Source organism: Pelobates fuscus, chromosome 5, assembly GCF_036172605.1.
Source record: "Pelobates fuscus isolate aPelFus1 chromosome 5, aPelFus1.pri, whole genome shotgun sequence".
NCBI classification, from domain to species: Eukaryota; Metazoa; Chordata; class Amphibia; order Anura; family Pelobatidae; genus Pelobates; species Pelobates fuscus.
The window spans coordinates 101,393,818-101,414,746 of record NC_086321.1 but is presented as its reverse complement, the minus strand read 5'-3'; the positions used below and the strand labels follow the sequence as shown (position 1 = coordinate 101,414,746).

Below are 20,929 nucleotides of genomic sequence, written 5' to 3'. Positions count from 1 at the left end.
TGTTCAGAGTTTTGTTCACTCCGTCCCCGGATCCTTGACTCAGAGAAATTCTGGTTACTGTTGGAAAACTAAACTGTAACTGATGTATGGGTCAATCACATCATGCATTCTTTTCTCCCGAAAGTCATCCCAGATCCAGGAGTTCAGTGTTTCTTTCCATGACTCATCCCCCCCAACCACTCTCTGTCGGCGTCCCAAAAGGTTCTGTCCTTGGTCCCCTACTGTTCTCTATCTATACTGCCTCCCTTGGTAAACTCATCAGCTCCTCTGGCTTCCGTTATCATTTCTATGCGGATGACATGCATATCTACCTATCCTCTCCTGATCTCTCTCCACCCATCTTGACTCGTGTCTCTGACTACCTCTCTTCGATTTCCAACTGGATGGCTGCTCACTTCCTTAAACTCAACCTGTCCAAAACAGAACGTCTGGTCTTTCTTCCCTCAAGTGCTACTATTCCCATGTCTGCCTCCCTCCAAGTCAACAGCGCTACCATCACCTCTACCTCAAAGGCTCGCTGCCTGGGTGCTCTTTTTGACTCCAACCTCTCCTTCACCCCTCATGTCCAATCAATCGCCAAATCCTGTCGCTTCCATCTCAAAAACATAGCGCGCATTCGCCCCTATTTAACCCCGGATGCGGCTAACATGCTGGTCCATGCTCTTGTTCTCGCTCACCTTGACTACTGCAATATCCTTCTCAGTGGTCTTACGTGTTCCCAGATTGCACCGTTGCAATCTATGATGAATGCGGGGGCAAGGCTCATTTTCCTGTCCTCTCGCATGCCTCCCCACTCTGTCAGTCCCTGCATTGGCTTCCAGTTAGATATAGGGCTCAATTTAAAATTCTGGTGCTTGCTTACAAGTCCCTACGTAATGCTGCTCCAACCTACCTATCCTCCCTAATACACAAGTATGTTCCGTCAAGGCCCCTACGATCTGCCAAAGACCTATGTATATCCTCTGTCCGTACGCCCACCTCTAATGCTCACCTCCAAGATTTCTCCAGGGATGCACCTCTTCTGTGGAACTCCCTTCCCTTCTCCTTAAGGGAAGGGAAGGGCGTTCCACTCGTTCAAAGAAAATCATTGAAAACTCACTTCTTCAAGAAAGTATATCAACTAAACTGTTAGCAGGTGTTTATCCCCCATGACTCCTCTCCTGCAACTGTCAAAAATTACCTACTAAGTCCTCAATGAATATTTTACTAACAACCTACTTCGTACCCCTACTTTTACCCTTTGTGTCACCATACCACACTCCCTCTAGAATGTAAGCTCATTGAGCAGGGCCCTCTACCTCTCTGTTCCTAAATGCCAATTGTCTGGTTAAACTTACATGTCTGTTAGTCCACCCATTGTACAGCGCTACTGAATGTGATGGTGCTGTATAAATAATAAAATAATAATGAGCAGTAACCTCAAAAAAGTATTAAAAACATATGCTCCCCTTCTCTCTCAAACCTACTCTGCTGTGATGAATTTATGTCATCCTTCTCTCCATCCTCTTCTTTGGAGTTTACACCAAATATCATGTTTCAAGCTGTCTACTTTTTAGTTTGGCTTGATGTTTGAACAATTCAATCATGACATTTTTGGCTGTATGTGCGGCTCGTACACTTCAGAATTGAAACCTGTGTATCTTATATACTGTGCTTTGTATGTATTCTCTACATGTGTTGTAACATAATATTTATTTTGAGAATAAATTACATTGAAAAAAACTAAAATTATTTCCTTTATCCTTAAACTATTTTGATCAATGCCGCCAACCCTACCCTATTTGGGCATCAAATGCTATTAAACTCATCTTTATTCCAACACCTGGACATTTTCCTGGCTGCAGCTCTGATCCACCTCCTGTGAAGGCATCATTACTGATGACTTGCATCCAGAGACTTCCCTTGAAGAAGAATTGGGACACACTGACAAACAGCGACACCTGGCTCATGCATTGCAACTGCTGCGATCCACCAACACTGAAACCAAAGCTTCGCTCTGAAAACTACTCACTTCTACTTGGGATTATACTTTCAAAGCAAGTGATACAGGAAACCATCCCATCTGTCTGCTTGACTGCCATATCATGTTACTCAGTTAATTTTGAAAAGTGCCAATTTCTCTTGAAATCAGCACTATTACAAAACAAGTCAGAGGGGACATGCAGTTAATCCCTAAAGAACTTCAGAAAGCTGACGTACTTTTGGGGAATTAAGTATCCCTTTAATGGAATGACTACCATAAAATGTCCTTCATAGAAAATGTGTTTTGAGTTATTTTTTTCCTGATGGACCCATTTAAAAGTTAAACAACTAAAAGTGAAAACAAATTTGTTCTTAATCAACATATTACCTACCTATAGCAGGCATATTGGATAGGGCAACATAGCTTGAATTATGAACCATTCTAGTTTTAAAGGTTGCTTTAAATGCAGGTTCATCAAAACATGGGTAAACGGTCCGTGCAGATGTTGGCTCCATCTCTGAGGCAATCAGGACTCTGTAAACAGAAAACAAGGCTAAGTACATGGAGCGCAACCATGGATAATTTATGACAGTCACTTATCACAAGTTAGCTTGAAACAGATGTTATAAGAAAGCATGGTATCCTTCCTTTAGGCAAGAGACAGTCGCGCAATCTTTACTTGATCTCCAAACCAGCTGTACACGTCACCCTGGGCATTGTATTCTATTAAAACCACATGTATGCAACGGAACATTGTGGAATTTATCCTATCCAGCAATTGACAAGTTTATTAATACATATATTTCATATTTAAGTCAACTTTATGAATTCGAGAAAATGTAGAAACACACCATGTTTTGTCCCCCTTGCAGTGTCTTGCTCAAGCTGGAAAGACCCATAATCATGTTCAAATTGAATTTTCGATATGGTTTCCGTCTTTGCTTGTTGTGGGAAGGATGATAAATCAAATGATGTCAAGAAGGTAAAAAAAAAAAAAAAAAACAAACATTCCTGCAATAATAATCATGGTTGCAAATACATGAGCTAAGTAGTTTTACTAAATGGTACATGTCCAAATGAATTTAACTGTGAAGATTTAGGAAGTAGAGACTTTTTAGCTTTTAGATGTCCCTTAGAAACAATGTATCACTTCATGTGTACAGTTGTGATGAAATAATTCTTTATGCAAAATATACAATTTGTGAGTGCCAACTTTGAGTAAGAAAGTAGAGAAAACTGGATCATATGTTGGTGGGAAGAGAAGGGATGAATCTTCCAGTCATGATGTTTGATGGTGCATTACCTCCCATACATATAATTTTAGTTGATAAAGCGCACTGTAGAACATATATTGGAGTGAATTTATGTTACCGGAAATAATGCAAATTAAAGAAACACTACAGCACTGGAAATACAAACATGTATTCCTAACGATGTAATGCTTAAAAGATAATTATTACTTATCTTTCAGTCCCCGCTGCGATTGCACTCTGACTCTTTGGGTGAGATCATCAGTGTACATGATCTCAGCCAATCCATTTGTTCCATTGGAAGGTTTGTACACTGCACCAAACCATTAGATTCTATGAGAGCATCTGGTTAAAAAGCCTAGTTTAGCTCAGACATTGGGGCGTAAGAGCATCTAGTGGGTGTCAGGAAAATAGCCACTGGAGGCATGTTAGCCCTGCAATGTAAATGGCAATGCCATTCCCACTGTATAAAATGGTTTTACATCGCAGATTTTAAAAGACAGGGAAGTGGCACTTTAGACCAGTTCATTGAGATTAGGTGCTCTGAGTGCCTATAGTGTCCCTTTAAATAGAGGGCATTTGGAATGAAAGAGAGCATGGAAAGACAACTTAGTTCTGAGATTCATAGCAGGTTCAGTGTCCTTACTGTTGGTATGATTAAATAGCTTACCTTTTGTGCAAGAGAGTTTGACAATTGATTTTATGCTTTTTTGAATAGTGGAAGAACTGTTCTTGTTTTGGTATGCATTTAATAAAACTTAAAGTGTGAGGCTAGGTTGCATAATTAGACTACAACAAATACTGCATATTCTTTTATTTTAATAATCCTAAATACGTACTTCTGTATAAAATCCAACTTTTCATACCTGGTACATATACACACACATATTAAAGGAAGACTCCAAACACCATGACCACTACAGATTGCTGGGCTGCTAATGGTGTCAAGAGTGCCCTGGCACAGAATACTTTGGCAAATCGTCTAAGAATGGTTTGACAATTTACCCAGGTGACAGGCACCTGCAATGCATCTGGAGAAACTTGGTGTCTCCCGTGAGGAAAGGACCGCCTAATTTAGGGCCATATATATTGGCTTAGAGTGCTGAGCTGATGTGCTCAGCCAACGAAGGTGACCCTGCTTAGTTTAGAGTAGTTACCTAGATTCTCATGTAGGAGAATCAGAAAGCAAGCGGTCATACCAGCTCTGCATTCCAGATGTCCCTGATGGTCCTGGGCGCTGTTCGGACAGCAGCAATGATGCAGAATGCTCCACCTCCTCCTCCCTTTATGCTAGTCACAACCTGCGTTTTGTGTGAGCGCCCTGCTAGAACTCTTTCCTACCCACAATGTGGGTTGCATTCGTTTTAGGTGCACAATGTGACACAGACCAACTAGAGGCCTATATTAAGTCCTTGTGACCCCTCTTCATTGCCCTGTTGTGGTTATTAATAGCCTTAGAGTGTTGTTTTTTTGGCATACTGGAAATGACTTGCTTTGTTTTACAGTTAATTTTGTATTCTATACCCTTAACTCTTCGTTCGGATTACTCGTTTATCTATCTGTCTCCATCCCTTTCCTTGGCCTGTATCTGACTATTCTCTATACCTTAAGTCTAGCCACTCTTTAACATCTGGTCATACGTCTTTATTTTAAAAGTTTAAACTTGTCTCACTGTTTGCAAGTTAGGGCGTCTGACCTTGATACAGATATTGCGGTCACTGGTGCCCAGGGAGAACCTCTCCAGGGATAGTGTATATCAGTTTTGCTTGTATAAAGTTGCTCTCTATGTATGTGAAGGTATAGAATTTTATTAGTATACAGCTGTTCTCTCAGACTTTTTGTGTTCCTGAACTGATGGGAACATATATAGTAGGCTGCTTCTGAAAGCAAGTTCTAATGCTCTTTTGATGGTGCTGGCTGGGAAAGAACCTATCAGAGAATAAACACCTTCTGTATTATGAAAGGTATCTTCTTAAAGTGACTGTCATTGCCCTCCCCCAAAAAGGAGTATTTAATAAAGATACAATATTTATTAAACACTCACATTGACGGTGTTGGAGTTTTGATTAAAGGCAGTGAAAATGCAGTGTTTACATTAAAAAGCCTGTAGGGACAGGCTATAAACACAAGAAACAACTATGTAAAGCTGTAGTGGTTGTGGTGACTATAGTGTCCCTTTAAACAATAATCACCCAATATACCCCAATACTAAATTTACCCTGACTAATTCTAAACCATAATAATAATAAACTTTATAATAACTAGAACTCATCTTATTCTTTTAATCCTTCTACCACAAAACTCCAAGTATATTAACTGTGACTTTAACCCCTCTCAAAGTTAAATTCCGATTTACCATATCCATTTCTATGCATTTAAACTATGCATAAACCTACACAGTTGCTACACGCACTATGCTAACAGATTCAAACAATATATTACAAGCAGAAATGTACACATATACATAGAAATATAAAATAATAATGTCAATTGTTGGAAACTTTCATGGCTGCAATGCCCAGCTAATACATTAAAGTAATTTAAACCTCTCTTTAAAGTGGGATGGGTGCCTTAGAATTCTGTGCCTAGAGGCACATGACATGTACACTGATCAGTCACAATATTTAAACCACCTGCCTAATATCATGAAGGTCCCCCTCGAGCTGCCAAAACAACTCTTATGCGTCGAGGCATGGACTCCACAAAACCTCTGAATGTGTCCTGTGGCACCTGGCACCAAGATATTAGCAGTAGATCCTTTAAGTCCTGCAAGTTGTGAGGTGACACCTCCAAGGATCAGATTTCTTGTTTAGCACATCCCACAGATGATCAATTAGATTGAGATCTGGGGAATTTGGAGGCCAAGCCAACACCTTCAACTTTTTGTCATGGTCCTTTAACCATTCCTGAACAATTTTTGCAATGTGACAGAGAGCATTATCCTGCTGAAATAGGTCACTGCCATCAGGGAACACCATTGTCATTAAGGAGTATACGTGGTCTGCAACAATCTCCAGATAGGTGGTATGTGTCAAAGTAACAGCCACATGAATGCCAGGACACACATACTGCCTCCGACAGTCTGCCTTCTTTGTATAGTGCATCCTGCTGCCGCCATTTCTTTCCCAGGTAAATAAAGCACACACTGTCAGGGTACCTGTAGTCTCAACCTCGGAGGAGGTGAGAGACTTAGACGTTTATCCTCCCAGAGGGGTTGTTTCTTCCGTTCCTCGCGGTTCTCTCGGCCATTTACAAGCCGACCGCGAGGGATCCACTTCCTTATATGACGCGACGCTCAGTAGTCGACGTCATGACGCCAACCCGGGTCGACCTGTCAGTCAAGTCCCGAGCACTAATCAGGACTCGTCGGGGGCGTGATTACCCTCTAGAATCAAGGTATAAAGTAAGGCTTTCGGCATCTGCTCATTGCCCTGTCGTGGTTCTAGCCTGTCTAGTCACTCAGTGCTCTTGTATTCTAGTTGTCTCTTTGGTTCTGACCCGGCTTGTTTGTTCTACCCTGTTTATCTCTGTTACCCTTTGACTCGGCTTGTCTCTCGCTTACCTGTCCTCTCGTTCCCTCGACCTCGGCTTGTTCCTAGACCATTCTCTACTTACTCCTTACGTTAAGTCCGGCCATTCTAAGGTCCGGTATACGTACCTACCACCTGTTTGTACTCTGCGTGTTGGATCCCTGTCCCGATCCTGACATTACGACAGGGCCAATGGATCCTGCAGGTACAAACACTCAGGTTGGTCCTTCTGACTCTAGGTTCGACGCCATGGATCACAGAATGGACCAGATGGCTCTAGCACTACAGGCGTTACTATCTCGTTCTGGTAATCAACCAGAGGAGATGCGTAATACTTCTATCTCTCCTGTGAGTTCAGGTCTAGAGGTAGCCACTGTAGGTGCTTCTTCCCGTATCCCGTATAAGTGTTGTGGTTTCTTAAACCAAATAGGTATCCATTTCGAATTACAACCCCGCTCCTATCCTACAGATAGGGCGAAGGTTGGATTTATTATCACATTACTTGTTGAGAAAGCTTTGAGATGGGCCAATCCATTGTGGGAAAATGATAATCCGTTAGTATATAATTATAATGCCTTTGTAGCTGCTTTCAGAAGAACTTTTGACCCTCCAGGTAGAAAGGTCAATGCAGCTAGATTACTGTTGCGCCTTAGACAAGAAAACCGAACACTTGTGGATTATGCACTAGAGTTCAGGTCCTTGGCGGCAGAGGTTAAGTGGAATGAACAGGCTTATATAGATGTATTTTTAAACGGGTTATCAGACATAATCCTTGACGAGGTTGCTACTAGAGAGCTTCCTGAAAATTTGGAGGATTTAATTTTTTATTTCTCGCATTGACGAACGTTTAAGAGAGAGGCAGAACACTCGAGAGAGAAACCGTAGACCTCCCTTTAAACTAGCTCCTTCATTTCAAAGTTCTGAATCCACAACCTCACTTTTTCCAGAACCTATGCAGATAGGCAATACTCGCCTCTCAGAAGAGGAGAGACAGTACAGGAGAAGGGAGGGGTTGTGTATGTACTGTGGAGTCAGAGGTCATTTACGCCTAAATTGTCCTAATCGCTCGGGAAACGCTCGCACCTAAGTTTCTCTAGAGGACAGGCCTTGGGTGTTTCTATTTTGTCCTCTAATCTTAATTATAAAGATCACAGGCTTCTGCTACCCGTTTCTTTAACTTGGGAGAAGGGAGTACTAGAAACTATGGCATTAATAGATTCCGGAGCTGCTGAGAGCTTTATCGACCAAGTTTTTGTTACCAAACACGCTATCCCATCCCAGTTAAGGGAGACACCCTTGGCCGTTGAGGCCATAGATGGTAGACCTTTAGTTGAGCCTGTTATTTTCCGTGAAACCATACCCGTTAAATTAACTGTTGGTATCTTACACGAGGAAGACATATCTTTATTGCTTATTTCTTCTCCTTCTGTTCCCGTAGTCCTGGGGTACCCTTGGTTAAAAAAACATAACCCTATTATTGATTGGGAATTAGGGGAGATAATCTCATGGGGTCAGGGTTGTCAGGACAGGTGCTTACGGACAGTGTCACCGCTTTGCGCAGTTAACACACCGATTAATTCTACCTACTCTACAGAGGTACAAATACCGCCCCTGTACCTGGATTTAAAGGCAGTATTTGACAAAAAGAATGCTGATACTTTACCTCCACACAGGTCTTTTGATTGTAAGATTAATCTACTACCTGGTACTATGCCCCCCAGGGGTAATGTATATCCTTTGTCCACTAAAGAGAACTTAGTCTTAGAGGAGTATATTCGTGAGAACCTTGAAAAAGGATTCATTAGGAGATCCTCCTCTCCTGCCGGGGCTGGGGTTTTTTTTGTTAAAAAGAAGGATGGTACACTAAGACCTTGCATTGATTATCGAGGTTTGAACAAAATAACCATTAGAAATGCCTACCCAATTCCTTTGATTACCGAGCTCTTTGATCGTCTAAAAGGCTCCAAGATTTTCACCAAGTTAGATCTCAGAGGGTCGTATAACTTGGTGAGAATTCAGCAGGGACACGAGTGGATGACGGCGTTCAATACCCGTTATGGGCACTATGAATACACAGTAATGCCTTTTGGCCTCTGTAATGCACCGGCAGTATTTCAGGACCTGATCAATGAAGTTCTTAGGGAATTTCAACATGACTGCGTTATTGTATATCTGGATGATATACTTATACACTCTAGAGAGATTGAGACTCACCACAGACAAGTCAGAAGGGTATTGCGCAAGCTTCTTCAACATGGCCTGTACTGCAAATTGGAGAAATGCAGCTTTGACCAATCCCAGATAAACTTTCTTGGTTATGTGATTTCTGGGGAAGGGTTTAAGATGGACCCGGATAAGCTCCAGTCCATTTTGGATTGGCCTTTACCCAGGGGCCTCAAGGCCATTCAGAGGTTTATTGGACTCTCCAACTATTATAGGCGCTTCATTAAGGGTTACTCTTCAATTATAGCTCCTATTACCAATATGACCAGACAGGGGGCTGACACTAAGAACTGGTCTACTGAAGCCCTTCTTGCCTTCAAAACACTCAAGGAACTGTTTGCTTCTGCACCAATTTTAGTTCACCCTGATACGACTGCCTTTCCTACTCGAGGTAGACGCCTCAGAGACAGGTATAGGTGCTATCCTGTCCCAAAGGTTAGGTGTGGATAAGCCCTTACATCCATGTGGTTTTTTTTCCAAGAAACTATCAGGCCCTGAGAGCAGATATGACATTGGTGACAGGGAACTACTAGCAGTTATCATGGCTTTAAAGGAGTGGAGACATTTATTGGAGGGCACCTTACATCCTGTTACTATTTTGACAGACCACAAGAACCTGTCCTATATTGGGGAGGCCAAGCGCTTGTCCTCCAGGCAAGCTCGTTGGTCTTTATTCCTCACGCATTTCAATTACGTGCTCACTTATAGACCTGGTTCTAAGAATTCTAAAGCCGATGCTTTGTCTCGACAATATGAACCTTCTGCGATATCTGAGCCGGTTTTGTCTTCTATAGTACCCAGGTGCAATATTATCGCCAACACGAGTCTTAAGATTCACTCTCCGTTGCTTGGTCAGATCATGAAGTTGCAGCATCTGGCGCCTAGACAGACTCCTGGGGCAAGGCATTTCGTTCCTCCTGAACTCCAACTGGAACTCTTACAGTGTTTTCACAACAGTAAGGCGGCTGGGCATCCGGGTATTCGCAAGACATGTTCCTTGATCTCTAAAGATTTCTGGTGGCCTTCTTTACGGAAGGATATTAGGGATTTCATCGGAGCATGTGAGGTCTGTATGAAGACTAAGCAACCTCATACGCTTCCATGTGGGTTGTTACATCCCTTGAACATTCCAGAGAGACCATGGTCCTGTTTGGCTATGGACTTCATTGTAGATTTGCCTGTTTCTAAAAAACAGACTGTGATCCTCACGGTGGTTGATAGGTTTACTAAGATGGCTCATTTCGTGCCCTTAACTAAACTCCCGACTTCTCCTGAATTGGCGGAGATATTCGCGAGAGAGATTTTTCGCTTACATGGGATACCTTCCGAAATTGTTTCCGATAGAGGTTCCCAATTTGTTTCACGTTTTTGGAGATCCTTCTGTTCTCAACTAGGCATCAAATTGAATTTTTCTTCTGCCTATCACCCTCAGTCTAACGGAGCTGCTGAACGTACCAATCAAAAGATTGAACAATATTTGCGTTGTTTTGTTTCTGAACACCAGGACGATTGGGTCGGTTTGATTCCTTGGGCGGAGTTTGCACACAATAATCTCGTTTGTGATTCTACTCGTTCCAGTCCCTTCTTCATGAATTATGGCTTTCATCCTTCCATTCTTCCCTCGGTTTCTCCTTCCCAAGGGGTACCGTCGGTTGATGTTCATGTTGCCAATTTGAGGAAGTTGTGGGATCAGACTCGACAAATTCTCATACATAATTCCATGTTGTTCAAGAAACACGCTGATAAGCACAGAAGGGCGGCTCCGGTTTTTGTTCCAGGGTATGGTTGAGTACTAGAAACATTCGTTTGAAGGATCCTTCTATGAAATTCGCTCCTCGTTACATTGGCCCTTACAGGGTTCTGACTCGAATTAACCCAGTTGCGTATCGCCTAGCTCTTCCAGCTGCCTTACGCATTCCTAACTCCTTTCATGTTTCTTTACTGAAACCGCTAGTCTGTAACAGATTTTCCTCCACTATATCCTCTCCTCGCTCTGTTCAGGTTGAGGGTCAGGAGGAGTATGAAATCAACTCCATCATCGATTCTCGAATCTCCCGGGGGAAGTTACAATATCTTATTGACTGGAAGGGATATGGTCCTGAGGAGAGGACTTGGGTACCTCAGGAGGATGTACATGCTCCTCGCCTCCGCAGGGCTTTTCACTCCCGTTTTCCATCTCGTCCCGGTTCCTTCCGCCCGGTGGGCGTTTCTGAGAGGGTGGGTACTGTCAGGGTACCTGTAGTCTCTACCTCAGAGGAGGTGAGAGACTTAGACGTTTATCCTCCCAGAGGGGTTGTTTCTTCCGTTCCTCGCGGTTCTCTCGGCCATTTACAAGCCGACCGCGAGGGATCCACTTCCTTATATGACGCGACGCTCAGTAGTCGACGTCATGACGCCAACCCGGGTCGACCTGTCAGTCAAGTCCCGAGCACTAATCAGGACTCGTCGGGGGCGTGATTACCCTCTAGAATCAAGGTATAAAGTAAGGCTTTCGGCATCTGCTCATTGCCCTGTCGTGGTTCTAGCCTGTCTAGTCACTCAGTGCTCTTGTATTCTAGTTGTCTCTTTGGTTCTGACCCGGCTTGTTTGTTCTACCCTGTTTATCTCTGTTACCCTTTGACTCGGCTTGTCTCTCGCTTACCTGTCCTCTCGTTCCCTCGACCTCGGCTTGTTCCTAGACCATTCTCTACTTACTCCTTACGTTAAGTCCGGCCATTCTAAGGTCCGGTATACGTACCTACCACCTGTTTGTACTCTGCGTGTTGGATCCCTGTCCCGATCCTGACACACACACACACACGACTATCCACGTGATCTAAAATAAAGCATGATTTATCAGACCAGGCAACATTCTTCCATTGCTCCATTGCCCAGTTATGATGTTTATGTCCCCACTGAAGGCCCAGTCATGATTAGCTGCTGACTGGCCTGCGGCTACACCGCCCCATACACAGCAAACTGTGAGTCACCTTTCGATCAGAGCCAGCATTACATTTTTAAGCAATTTGAGTTACAGTAGCCACTCTGTTTGATCAGACCAGACGAGCTACCCTTTGCTCCCCATGTGCATCTAAGTGCCTTTGGCACCTATGACCTTGACACTGGTTGTCCTTACGTGCACTAAGTTTGGTAAATACAAACCACTGCAAGACTGGAAACATCCCACCCCCACAAGACATGTCGTTTTGGAGATGCTCTGTTGTCTAGCCATCACTATTTGGCCCTTGTCAAAGTCACTCAGATCTTTTCACTTACCCATTTTCCCCGCTTCAGCACAGGAAATTATATTGCTATGTTTTATAAAAATGAAGCAATAAAAACAATTTCAAAATAAGATCTGATTGTTCATTTGCTGCCTAATATATTCCCCCTTTTTATAGGTCCCATTGTAATGATATAATCAATATTATTCACTTCACCTGTCATTTTAACGATGTGGCTGATCAATGTAAGTTGTAAATGTTTAAGTTATTCCAATGTGATACACAAAAAAAGGTATATAATTAAAAGACAACAAATATACACTTTGATTAACGTAATGTAAATTTACAGAGGTCATCAACAAGTGAGAATGATGAATTATGATGGCGTACAGATTTTAGATGAAAACACGTCTTATTCAATAAAGAACAAATTGCTAAGAATTGACTGCTCATTATCATATACATAAAACTAAAGAAATTAAACCATTTTGAAACGGACATGAAATTACGTTTTTTTATTAGGTAATTTCAGGGTGCAAAGCTATAGGTGTGTTATAAAAGAGAGCAAGGGAATGATGTGTTTAGGTAGTATAAAAAAGGCAATTATTATGATGAAAGAAACAAAAATTATTTAACTTTAAAATCTTCGCACACTTTAAAATCTTCCCCAAGTCTTTAAGAGATCCCTCTCTACATACCTGAAAACATAATGCACGTGTCATGGCTGATTATATTTTTCCTACCTGTTCAATGTTGAATTTTGTATATATTGTGTATTAATATTGTTATTGTACCCTAATGTAACAATGCAATGTTTTGTGGACCCAGGACATACTTGAAAACGAGAGAAATCTCAATGTATCTTTCCTGGTAAAATATTTTATACAAAAATAAATTTGGTTACACAGACAACAAATCCGGTAAAAATATTCTTTATCACAATATTATCGAAAGGTTTATTCACAACCAGGGCAGTGCACCACAAGATAATGGTTATCACAAAATAAAAATAACAATAACCATCTATTGCCAGTGGTAAAAAAAAAAAAAAGTGAACTGCTGTTATTTTGTTCCCTCTGGGTAAGGGTTAACTTGCAAATTTCCATTATAAATGGTAAACATAATTTCCCATCCCCTTTTTCCACTACAACACAGACTTGTTCACTGATATTGAAGAATGGCGGTCTAGAAAAGCTGTTGGGAGCAACTGGGCATGTGTAGAATTTAGGTCAGTTTTTAAATCTGTCCAATCAAAGAACACATACGCTCAGTTTTTGAAGTGGCCTATTTTACCCCAAGCAAAGCAGTATTGGATGCCCATTGTATGATAGTTAAAGCCTTAAAAGTATAGCTTATAATGCAAAGGTTAGGAGTTCAATTCCCCAGTCCTGAGGGTTTTTTCTGTTCATTCTGTAAATATCAGATTCTGTTTTTTTATTTTTTTATTTTATTTCAATCCCTGCATTGTGTTTTTTTTTCTGCTTAATATGTTTGCACAAGTGTCATGTAGTCATTAAAAATATATTTTATTAATATGTTGAGTGAATGCTCTTATTCAAACTTGGGCACACTGCATTCATTTCACTTTTTGAGATTCTGTGGGGTGAACATGCACGAGTGAATAGGTTTACTATCTTATGTGTTGATCCATGGAAAATGATATAGTCACTGCATGCAATATCTCAAACATTGTTTGTTTTATTATTTAGCAAAACCCTTAATCAGTATGGCAGTATCTAGAGGGGGACTTAACCATGGCATGTAAACATTACGGTTTCTTTTAAAAAAAAACAGCAAGGTTTTAAATTGCAGGGTTAAAATTAAAGGCACACTGCATTGTATTGAAGTGCTCTGGGTGACTATAGTGTCCTTTTATATAGCTAAAAAAAAAACAAAAAAAAAACTCACACAGAAAACAAACAGAAAACCGTTTCAACCCTTTAAAGACGACAGGGAGGATAAAACACAGCATTATTCACATTTTATAAATGTATTACTTCTTCAAATAAATAGAACAAAACAACCAAAAAATGGTTTAGGATACTCAATAAGCCATATGGTAGCACATCCATGTCTGTCCGCTCTTCTGCCTATTCATATGCCCGACCGTGGGAGGAATGAATGAGACAGTGGACAGCCCCCCAAATGCAAGCCCTTTTCCATTCATCTGTTCCCTTGGTTTTCCTTAGAAAGGCTACGGTTAACCAAACACTGGTTCACAAATGTATGCCGAAACCCCTCTGGATCAGATAGAGGGGGCAAAACGATACCCTATGGTCAGGTAATATATAGCCATCACATAAAATGTATGCGACTAATGCATATCAAATTATTGAGGTAAACCACCAGAAATATTTCCCCAACCAAATCTGGTCAATAATACAGGCAGTATTTTCAAGCAAAAGATAGCGATGGTTAACTAAAACCCTTACACTAATACACATGACATATATATATATATATGGGTTTTAGTTAGCACACACACACACACACACACACACACACACACTATATATATATATTAAAAAAAAAATTATATATATATATATATTAAAAAAAAAATTATATATATATATATTAAAAAAAAAATGATATATATATATATATATTAAAAAAAAAAAATGATATATATATATATATATATATATATATATATATATATTACACCCAGCAGGACATGCAATTTTATTTATTTGCTACTTTAAAGAACTGACAATTTAGTTTCAAAGTGGAAATGCATTTAACCAAGAATAAAATAATGATTGGTACCAAAGCAAATTATTTTAAGTGTTTGGCTAGAGAAAACCAGCCATTTATACTAATGCCTCCATCACAGATTGTATAAAAATTGGCAGGAAAAAAAAAAAAAAAAAAACATTTTCTCCATGTTAATCTATTCAATTATCAATACTTTTACTTCTTACCTTTTCATTTTCTTCCATTTAAGTTGGCAATCTTATGTTGCACTTTTGACTGGACTCTGCACTTGATCATTTAGCAGTTGTAACCAACCAGCAGTATAACATTAAACGGTGTTAAATACACCCGTATTGTACCAATTTGTTTTATAGATTTTTAAAGTGAATGGTCAAATGTCAGAATCCAAGGCTGCAGTGCATACAAAGCTTTGTATATCTATCCCATGTCTGTCTGAAAACAACTACAGTTGCCAAATCATTTTTCCCAGCTTACACAAAAAGACAATTTCCTATTCTTTTACAGACTAAGTATAAGGTCATCTGAGGAATGAAGAATTTTTGGGTTTTGTTTTTTCAGGGCAGTAAAAGTTATATGCTTTATTAGAAGATATACATACTCTGGCTGGATGTCTTTGTAATCCACCAATAAATAAGGTTTCTATAAAAATATGTGTATGTCATAAAATTACTCAAAATGCCACCAATATTTTTACAATTTAATTAACAGATCGATTGGTTAAAAAGTTGACAATAACCGTGTTATTAGATATTGGCATTTGCATCTGGCATATCTGTATTCATCAGCACATTGGTTGATGTGTTCATTCCTATACATCACAATTCACAAAATCTCAGTAATAATCTGAGCAAAGAACGAATGAGCTAACCAACAAACTGAATTTGTGTAATTAATTGGTCTGTTTGCACCAGTAACGGGAGAGGAAAAGAGAAAAGAGCTAGAACTTGATGTTTTTGGAAAGGGTTGCCTTCATATAATAAATTCTAACCACAGCTGGGATTAGTTACTCACACAACGAGTCCAAGGGTCAGTATGAATATCGAAATACAGGATTATCTTATTATATAAAATATGACTGTAAGGACCATCCACAAAGAAATAGATGAACTGATTTCACCCTAGGGAAAAAAGGAGTTGATCATCTCTATCTTATTACATGCTCTGCTGTGGTGACGAAACGATAAATTTACTGGCACGTTTCTCATAGACCCAAGCATTTTTACATTTTTTTACAGAATTATAGCTACAAATAACATAGCTGTGTCACGGTTTGCAGCTACAAACAGATTATGTCAGCAAAAATAGTCATACAATTGTATTGTAATATTACAGATTGTATCATTAAAGGCAGTGTGTTTTCAGTACCCGTATACACTGGGCTGACCAGTTTGTTGTATGCATGTGTGCATTAGGGATGACCATTCAATCCCAGACTACGGTGCATATGAAAATGAAACGGATACTCTAAGCACCAAAACAACTTTAATGAAGCAGTCTATGAGTGTAGAATACTGGAGTTCATTCCCCTACAGCTTCAATACTCTAGTCTACCATTTAGAAGTTAAATCACTTAACTTGTTTAAGCAGCTCTAGCTACACATGGCTGTGACTCACACAGCCTCCATGAAATAAAATGTTTAAATTTTATAGCATGTTATGTTTCCTGTATAAGGTCTTATACATGCGCTGTTAGTTGAAATGTAATCACACACATTGGAGGCTGCTTAAAACTAGACTGCATATATCCCTTTTAGCTGCGCTAATTCAATGAAATGCCTGTTAACAGATGAAAAAAATTAAACAGTTCATTCGGAATACTGAACAAATCGATTCGGTCTCCATCAATTAAAGGGACACTATAGTCACCTGAACAACTTCAGCTTAATGAGGTTGTTCAGGTGAGTGCTACAGCTACCCGGAGCCTTTTTCTTGTAAACACTGTATTTTCTGAGAAAATGCAGTGTTTACATTGGAAGCTTGGAACACCTCTTGTTGCAGTCAATCAGACGGCCACCAGAGGGACTTCCGAGTTCAGAGGCCCTAAAAAGGCCTCTCGTCCGATGCATTCTGGGTGAATGCATCAGACGGGCTATCAGCACACAAAGCACTGTGAACGCGCTTTGTGTGCTGACAGCCTGTCAGCACTGCTGTGGGCGTGGCTTCAGCTGACAGCTGAAGCCCGAACCCACAGGGATGCTGTCCGGCCACAATAGTGGTTGAAGGGGGGGGGGGGGACCTACTCTCCTCCCCCCCACCGGCCCCCACCCCTGAGCGGTGGGTGGGGGCCCTAAAAATAAGGGGGGCACATACTGCCCCCCCGGCCCCCACCCCTGTGCGGCGGGTGGGGGCCCTAAAATAATAAATAAGGGGGGGGGGACATACTGCCCCCCCCGGCCCCCACCCCTGTGCGGCGGGTGGGGGCCCTAAAATTATCAATAAGGGGGGACCTATTGTCCCCCCCCCGGCCCCCACCCCTGAGCGGCGGGTGGGGGCCCTAAAATTATCAATAAGGGGGGACCTATTGTCCCCCCCGGCCCCCACCCCTGAGCGGCGGGTGGGGGCCCTAAAATTATCAATAAGGGGGGACCTATTGTCCCCCCCGGCCCCCACCCCTGTGCGGCGGGTGGGGGCCCTAAAATAATAAATAAGGGGGGGGGACATACTGCCCCCCCCCGGCCCCCACCCCTGTGCGGCGGGTGGGGGCCCTAAAATAATAAATAAGGGGGGGGGGACATACTGCCCCCCCCGGCCCCCACCCCTGTGCGGCGGGTGGGGGCCCTAAAATAATAAATAAGGGGGGGGGACATACTGCCCCCCCCGGCCCCCACCCCTGTGCGGCGGGTGGGGGCCCTAAAATAATAAATAGGGGGGGGGGACATACTGCCCCCCCCGGCCCCCACCCCTGTGCGGCGGGTGGGGGCCCTAAAATAATAAATAGGGGGGGGGGACATACTGCCCCCCCCGGCCCCCACCCCTGTGCGGTGGGTGGGGGCCCTAAAATTATCAATAAGGGGGGACCTATTGTCCCCCCCGGCCCCCATCCCTGAGCGGTGGGTGGGGGGACCCTAGTTAACCCTCCCCCCCCCAAAAAAAAACCTTATCTCCCTACCTACCCCCCTCACCCTAAAAATAATGAGGGGGGACCCTTTAACTAAAAACCTGTAAAGAAAAAAAATAAGAAAAACAACTTACCATTCGATGTTTTCTTTCTTCTAAAATCTTCTTTCTTCAGCCCCAAAAAAGGCCAAATAAAAATCCATAATAACCGACGCAATAAAAAAAATAAAAAAAAACCCGAGCGCAAAAAAAATAATCCATCTTCACCCATGGAGGGCTCCGCGCAGACTGAGCTCCGCAATGCGGGGGAAGGCTTATAAAGCCTTGCCCCGCCCTGCAATTAGGCTAAGAACACTCTGATTGGTGGGTTTAAGCCAATCAGAGTGCTCTTTGTCATTTTACAAGCGTGGGAAAATTCCAAAGAACTTTCCCACGCTTGTAAAATGACAAAGAGCAATGTGATTGGATGGATTTCAAGCCATCCAATCACAGTGCTCTTTGTCATTTTACAAGCGTGGGAAAGTTCTTTGGAATTTTCCCACGCTTGTAAAATGACACAGAGCACTGTGATTGGATGGCTTGAAATCCATCCAATCACAGTGCTCTTTGTCATTTTACAAGCGTGGGAAAGTTCTTTGGAATTTTCCCACGCTTGTAAAATGACACAGAGCACTGTGATTGGATGGCTTGAAATCCATCCAATCACAGTGCTCTTTGTCATTTTACAAGCGTGGGAAAGTTCTTTGGAATTTTCCCACGCTTGTAAAATGACACAGAGCAATGTGATTGGATGGCTTGAAATCCATCCAATCACATTGCTCTTTGTCATTTTACAAGCGTGGGAAAGTTCTTTGGAATTTTCCCACGCTTGTAAAATGACAAAGAGCACTCTGATTGGCTTAAACCCACCAATCAGAGTGTTCTTAGCCTAATTGCAGGGCGGGGCAAGGTTTTATAAGCCTTCCCCCGCATTGCGGAGCTCAGTCTGCGCGGAGCCCTCCATGGGTGAAGATGGATTATTTTTTTTGCGCTCGGGTTTTTTTTTTTTTTTTTTTATTGCGTCGGTTATTATGGATTTTTATTTGGCCTTTTTTGGGGCTGAAGAAAGAAGATTTTAGAAGAAAGAAAACATCGAATGGTAAGTTGTTTTTATCTTATTTTTTTTCTTTACAGGTTTTTAGTTAAAGGGTCCCCCCTCATTATTTTTAGGGTGAGGGGGGGTAGGTAGGGAGATAAGTTTTTTTTTGGGGGGGGGGGAGAGGGTTAACTAGGGTCCCCACCCCCTTTGTATTTAGGGCCACCGCTCAGGGGTGGGGGCCGGGGGGGACAATAGGTCCCCCCTATTGATAATTTTAGGGCCCCCACCCACCGCTCAGGGGTGGGGGCCGGGGGGGGGGCAGTAGGTCCCCCCCTTATTGTGAATTTTAGGGCCCCCACCCGCCGCACAGGGGTGGGGGCCGGGGGGGGACAGTAGGTCCCCCCCTTATTTTTTATATTAGGGCCCCCACCCGCCGCACAGGGGTGGGGGCCGGGGGGGGGCAGTAGGTCCCCCCTTATTGTGAATTTTAGGGCCCCCACCCGCCGCACAGGGGTGGGGGCCGGGGGGGGACAGTAGGTCCCCCCCTATTGTGAATTTTAGGGCCCCCACCCACCGCTCAGGGGTGGGGGCCGGGGGGGGGCAGTAGGTCCCCCCCCTTATTGTGAATTTTAGGGCCCCCACCCCGCCGCACAGGGGTGGGGGCCGGGGGGGGACAGTAGGTCCCCCCCTTATTTTTTATATTAGGGCCCCCACCCGCCGCACAGGGGTGGGGGCCGGGGGGGGCAGTAGGTCCCCCCCCTATTGTGAATTTTAGGGCCCCCACCCACCGCTCAGGGGTGGGGGCCGGGGGGGGGACAGTAGGTCCCCCCCCCTTATTGATAATTTTAGGGCCCCCACCCGCCGCTCAGGGGTGGGGGCCGGGGGGGGGACAGTAGGTCCCCCCTTATTTATATAGTTTTAGAAAGCGAGCTGAGCTGTCAGTCAGACAGCTCAGCTCGCGAACGCGCTCAGGTTCTTCATAGGGCGGCTGTCAATGCCGCTCTATGAAGAACGCGATTGGTGCAGCGCGAAGCCGCGCATGCGCACCACATCGCCCTGACGCTTCTCTCAGAGAAGCGACCTATTGGGCCCCGCGATTTCGTCATTTTGACGAAAAAAGGGGCGCGGCCTGGCTGGGAGCTCGGCGCTGGAACGGAGGTAAGTTTTTAATTTAAAAACACCTCGAATTTTTTTTTAATTAAATGTAAGTTCATATAAAAGCAAGAAGGAAGGCTGGGGGACCTGTCTTTCTTGCTTTTATATGTAGACTATAGAGTCCCTTTAAGAAGGCATTTTATTTGGTTAAAGCATCTGAAAGGGATTCATGCACAAGTTTACTATAAACTTCTGCAAGTAAATAACAAAACAGGAGATATAAATTCTAAACTACAAACAAAATTAGGGGAAGCAATTTCCCAGATCACCTGCCTTGTAGACAGTTCTCATGGAGCTGCATTAGGAAGTCTGTGATTGGACAGCGACAGAAAGTCTGGGCGGGGTTTAGAAGGGGAGACTTTCTAAAGACTGCAGATAAGAAAACTACAGGTTTTGCAAGCTGTTTTTTAAAACAAAAATGGGGCGCAAGAGAATACGGTGAACGGGCAGCAGGACTTCCAGGCAGTCCAGAAACGAAATGCCAGGATGGGTGGGACCAGTCTGATAGGTTTCAGAGATGTTCTCGCTGTAATGGCACAAGATGAGCTAAAACCAGCTTGAGATCTGAACAGGAACCCACCTTTCTGTATAAGACAGTGTGTCTGTGTGTGTCTGGCAGTGTATATGTGTGTTACATAGTTACATAGCTGAAAAGAGACTTGAGTCCATCAAGTTCAGCCTTCCTCTCATATGTTATTGCTGTTGATCCATAAGAAGCCAAAAAAAACAAAAACACAGTCTGAAGCGCTTCC

The 20,929-nt window shown here is 42.8% G+C and overlaps 1 protein-coding gene across 1 annotated transcript in view; it reads right to left on the bottom strand.

The window, feature by feature from the left end:
* The window catches only part of LVRN (laeverin), a 164,685-nt gene that overhangs the window by 81,425 nt on the left and 62,331 nt on the right, over nucleotides 1–20,929 (bottom strand). Inside the window, exon 2 of the mRNA XM_063454109.1 lies at nucleotides 2,355–2,497. Coding sequence (XP_063310179.1) covers nucleotides 2,355–2,497 — 143 coding nt within the window. The remainder of the gene's footprint in view (nucleotides 1–2,354; nucleotides 2,498–20,929) is intronic.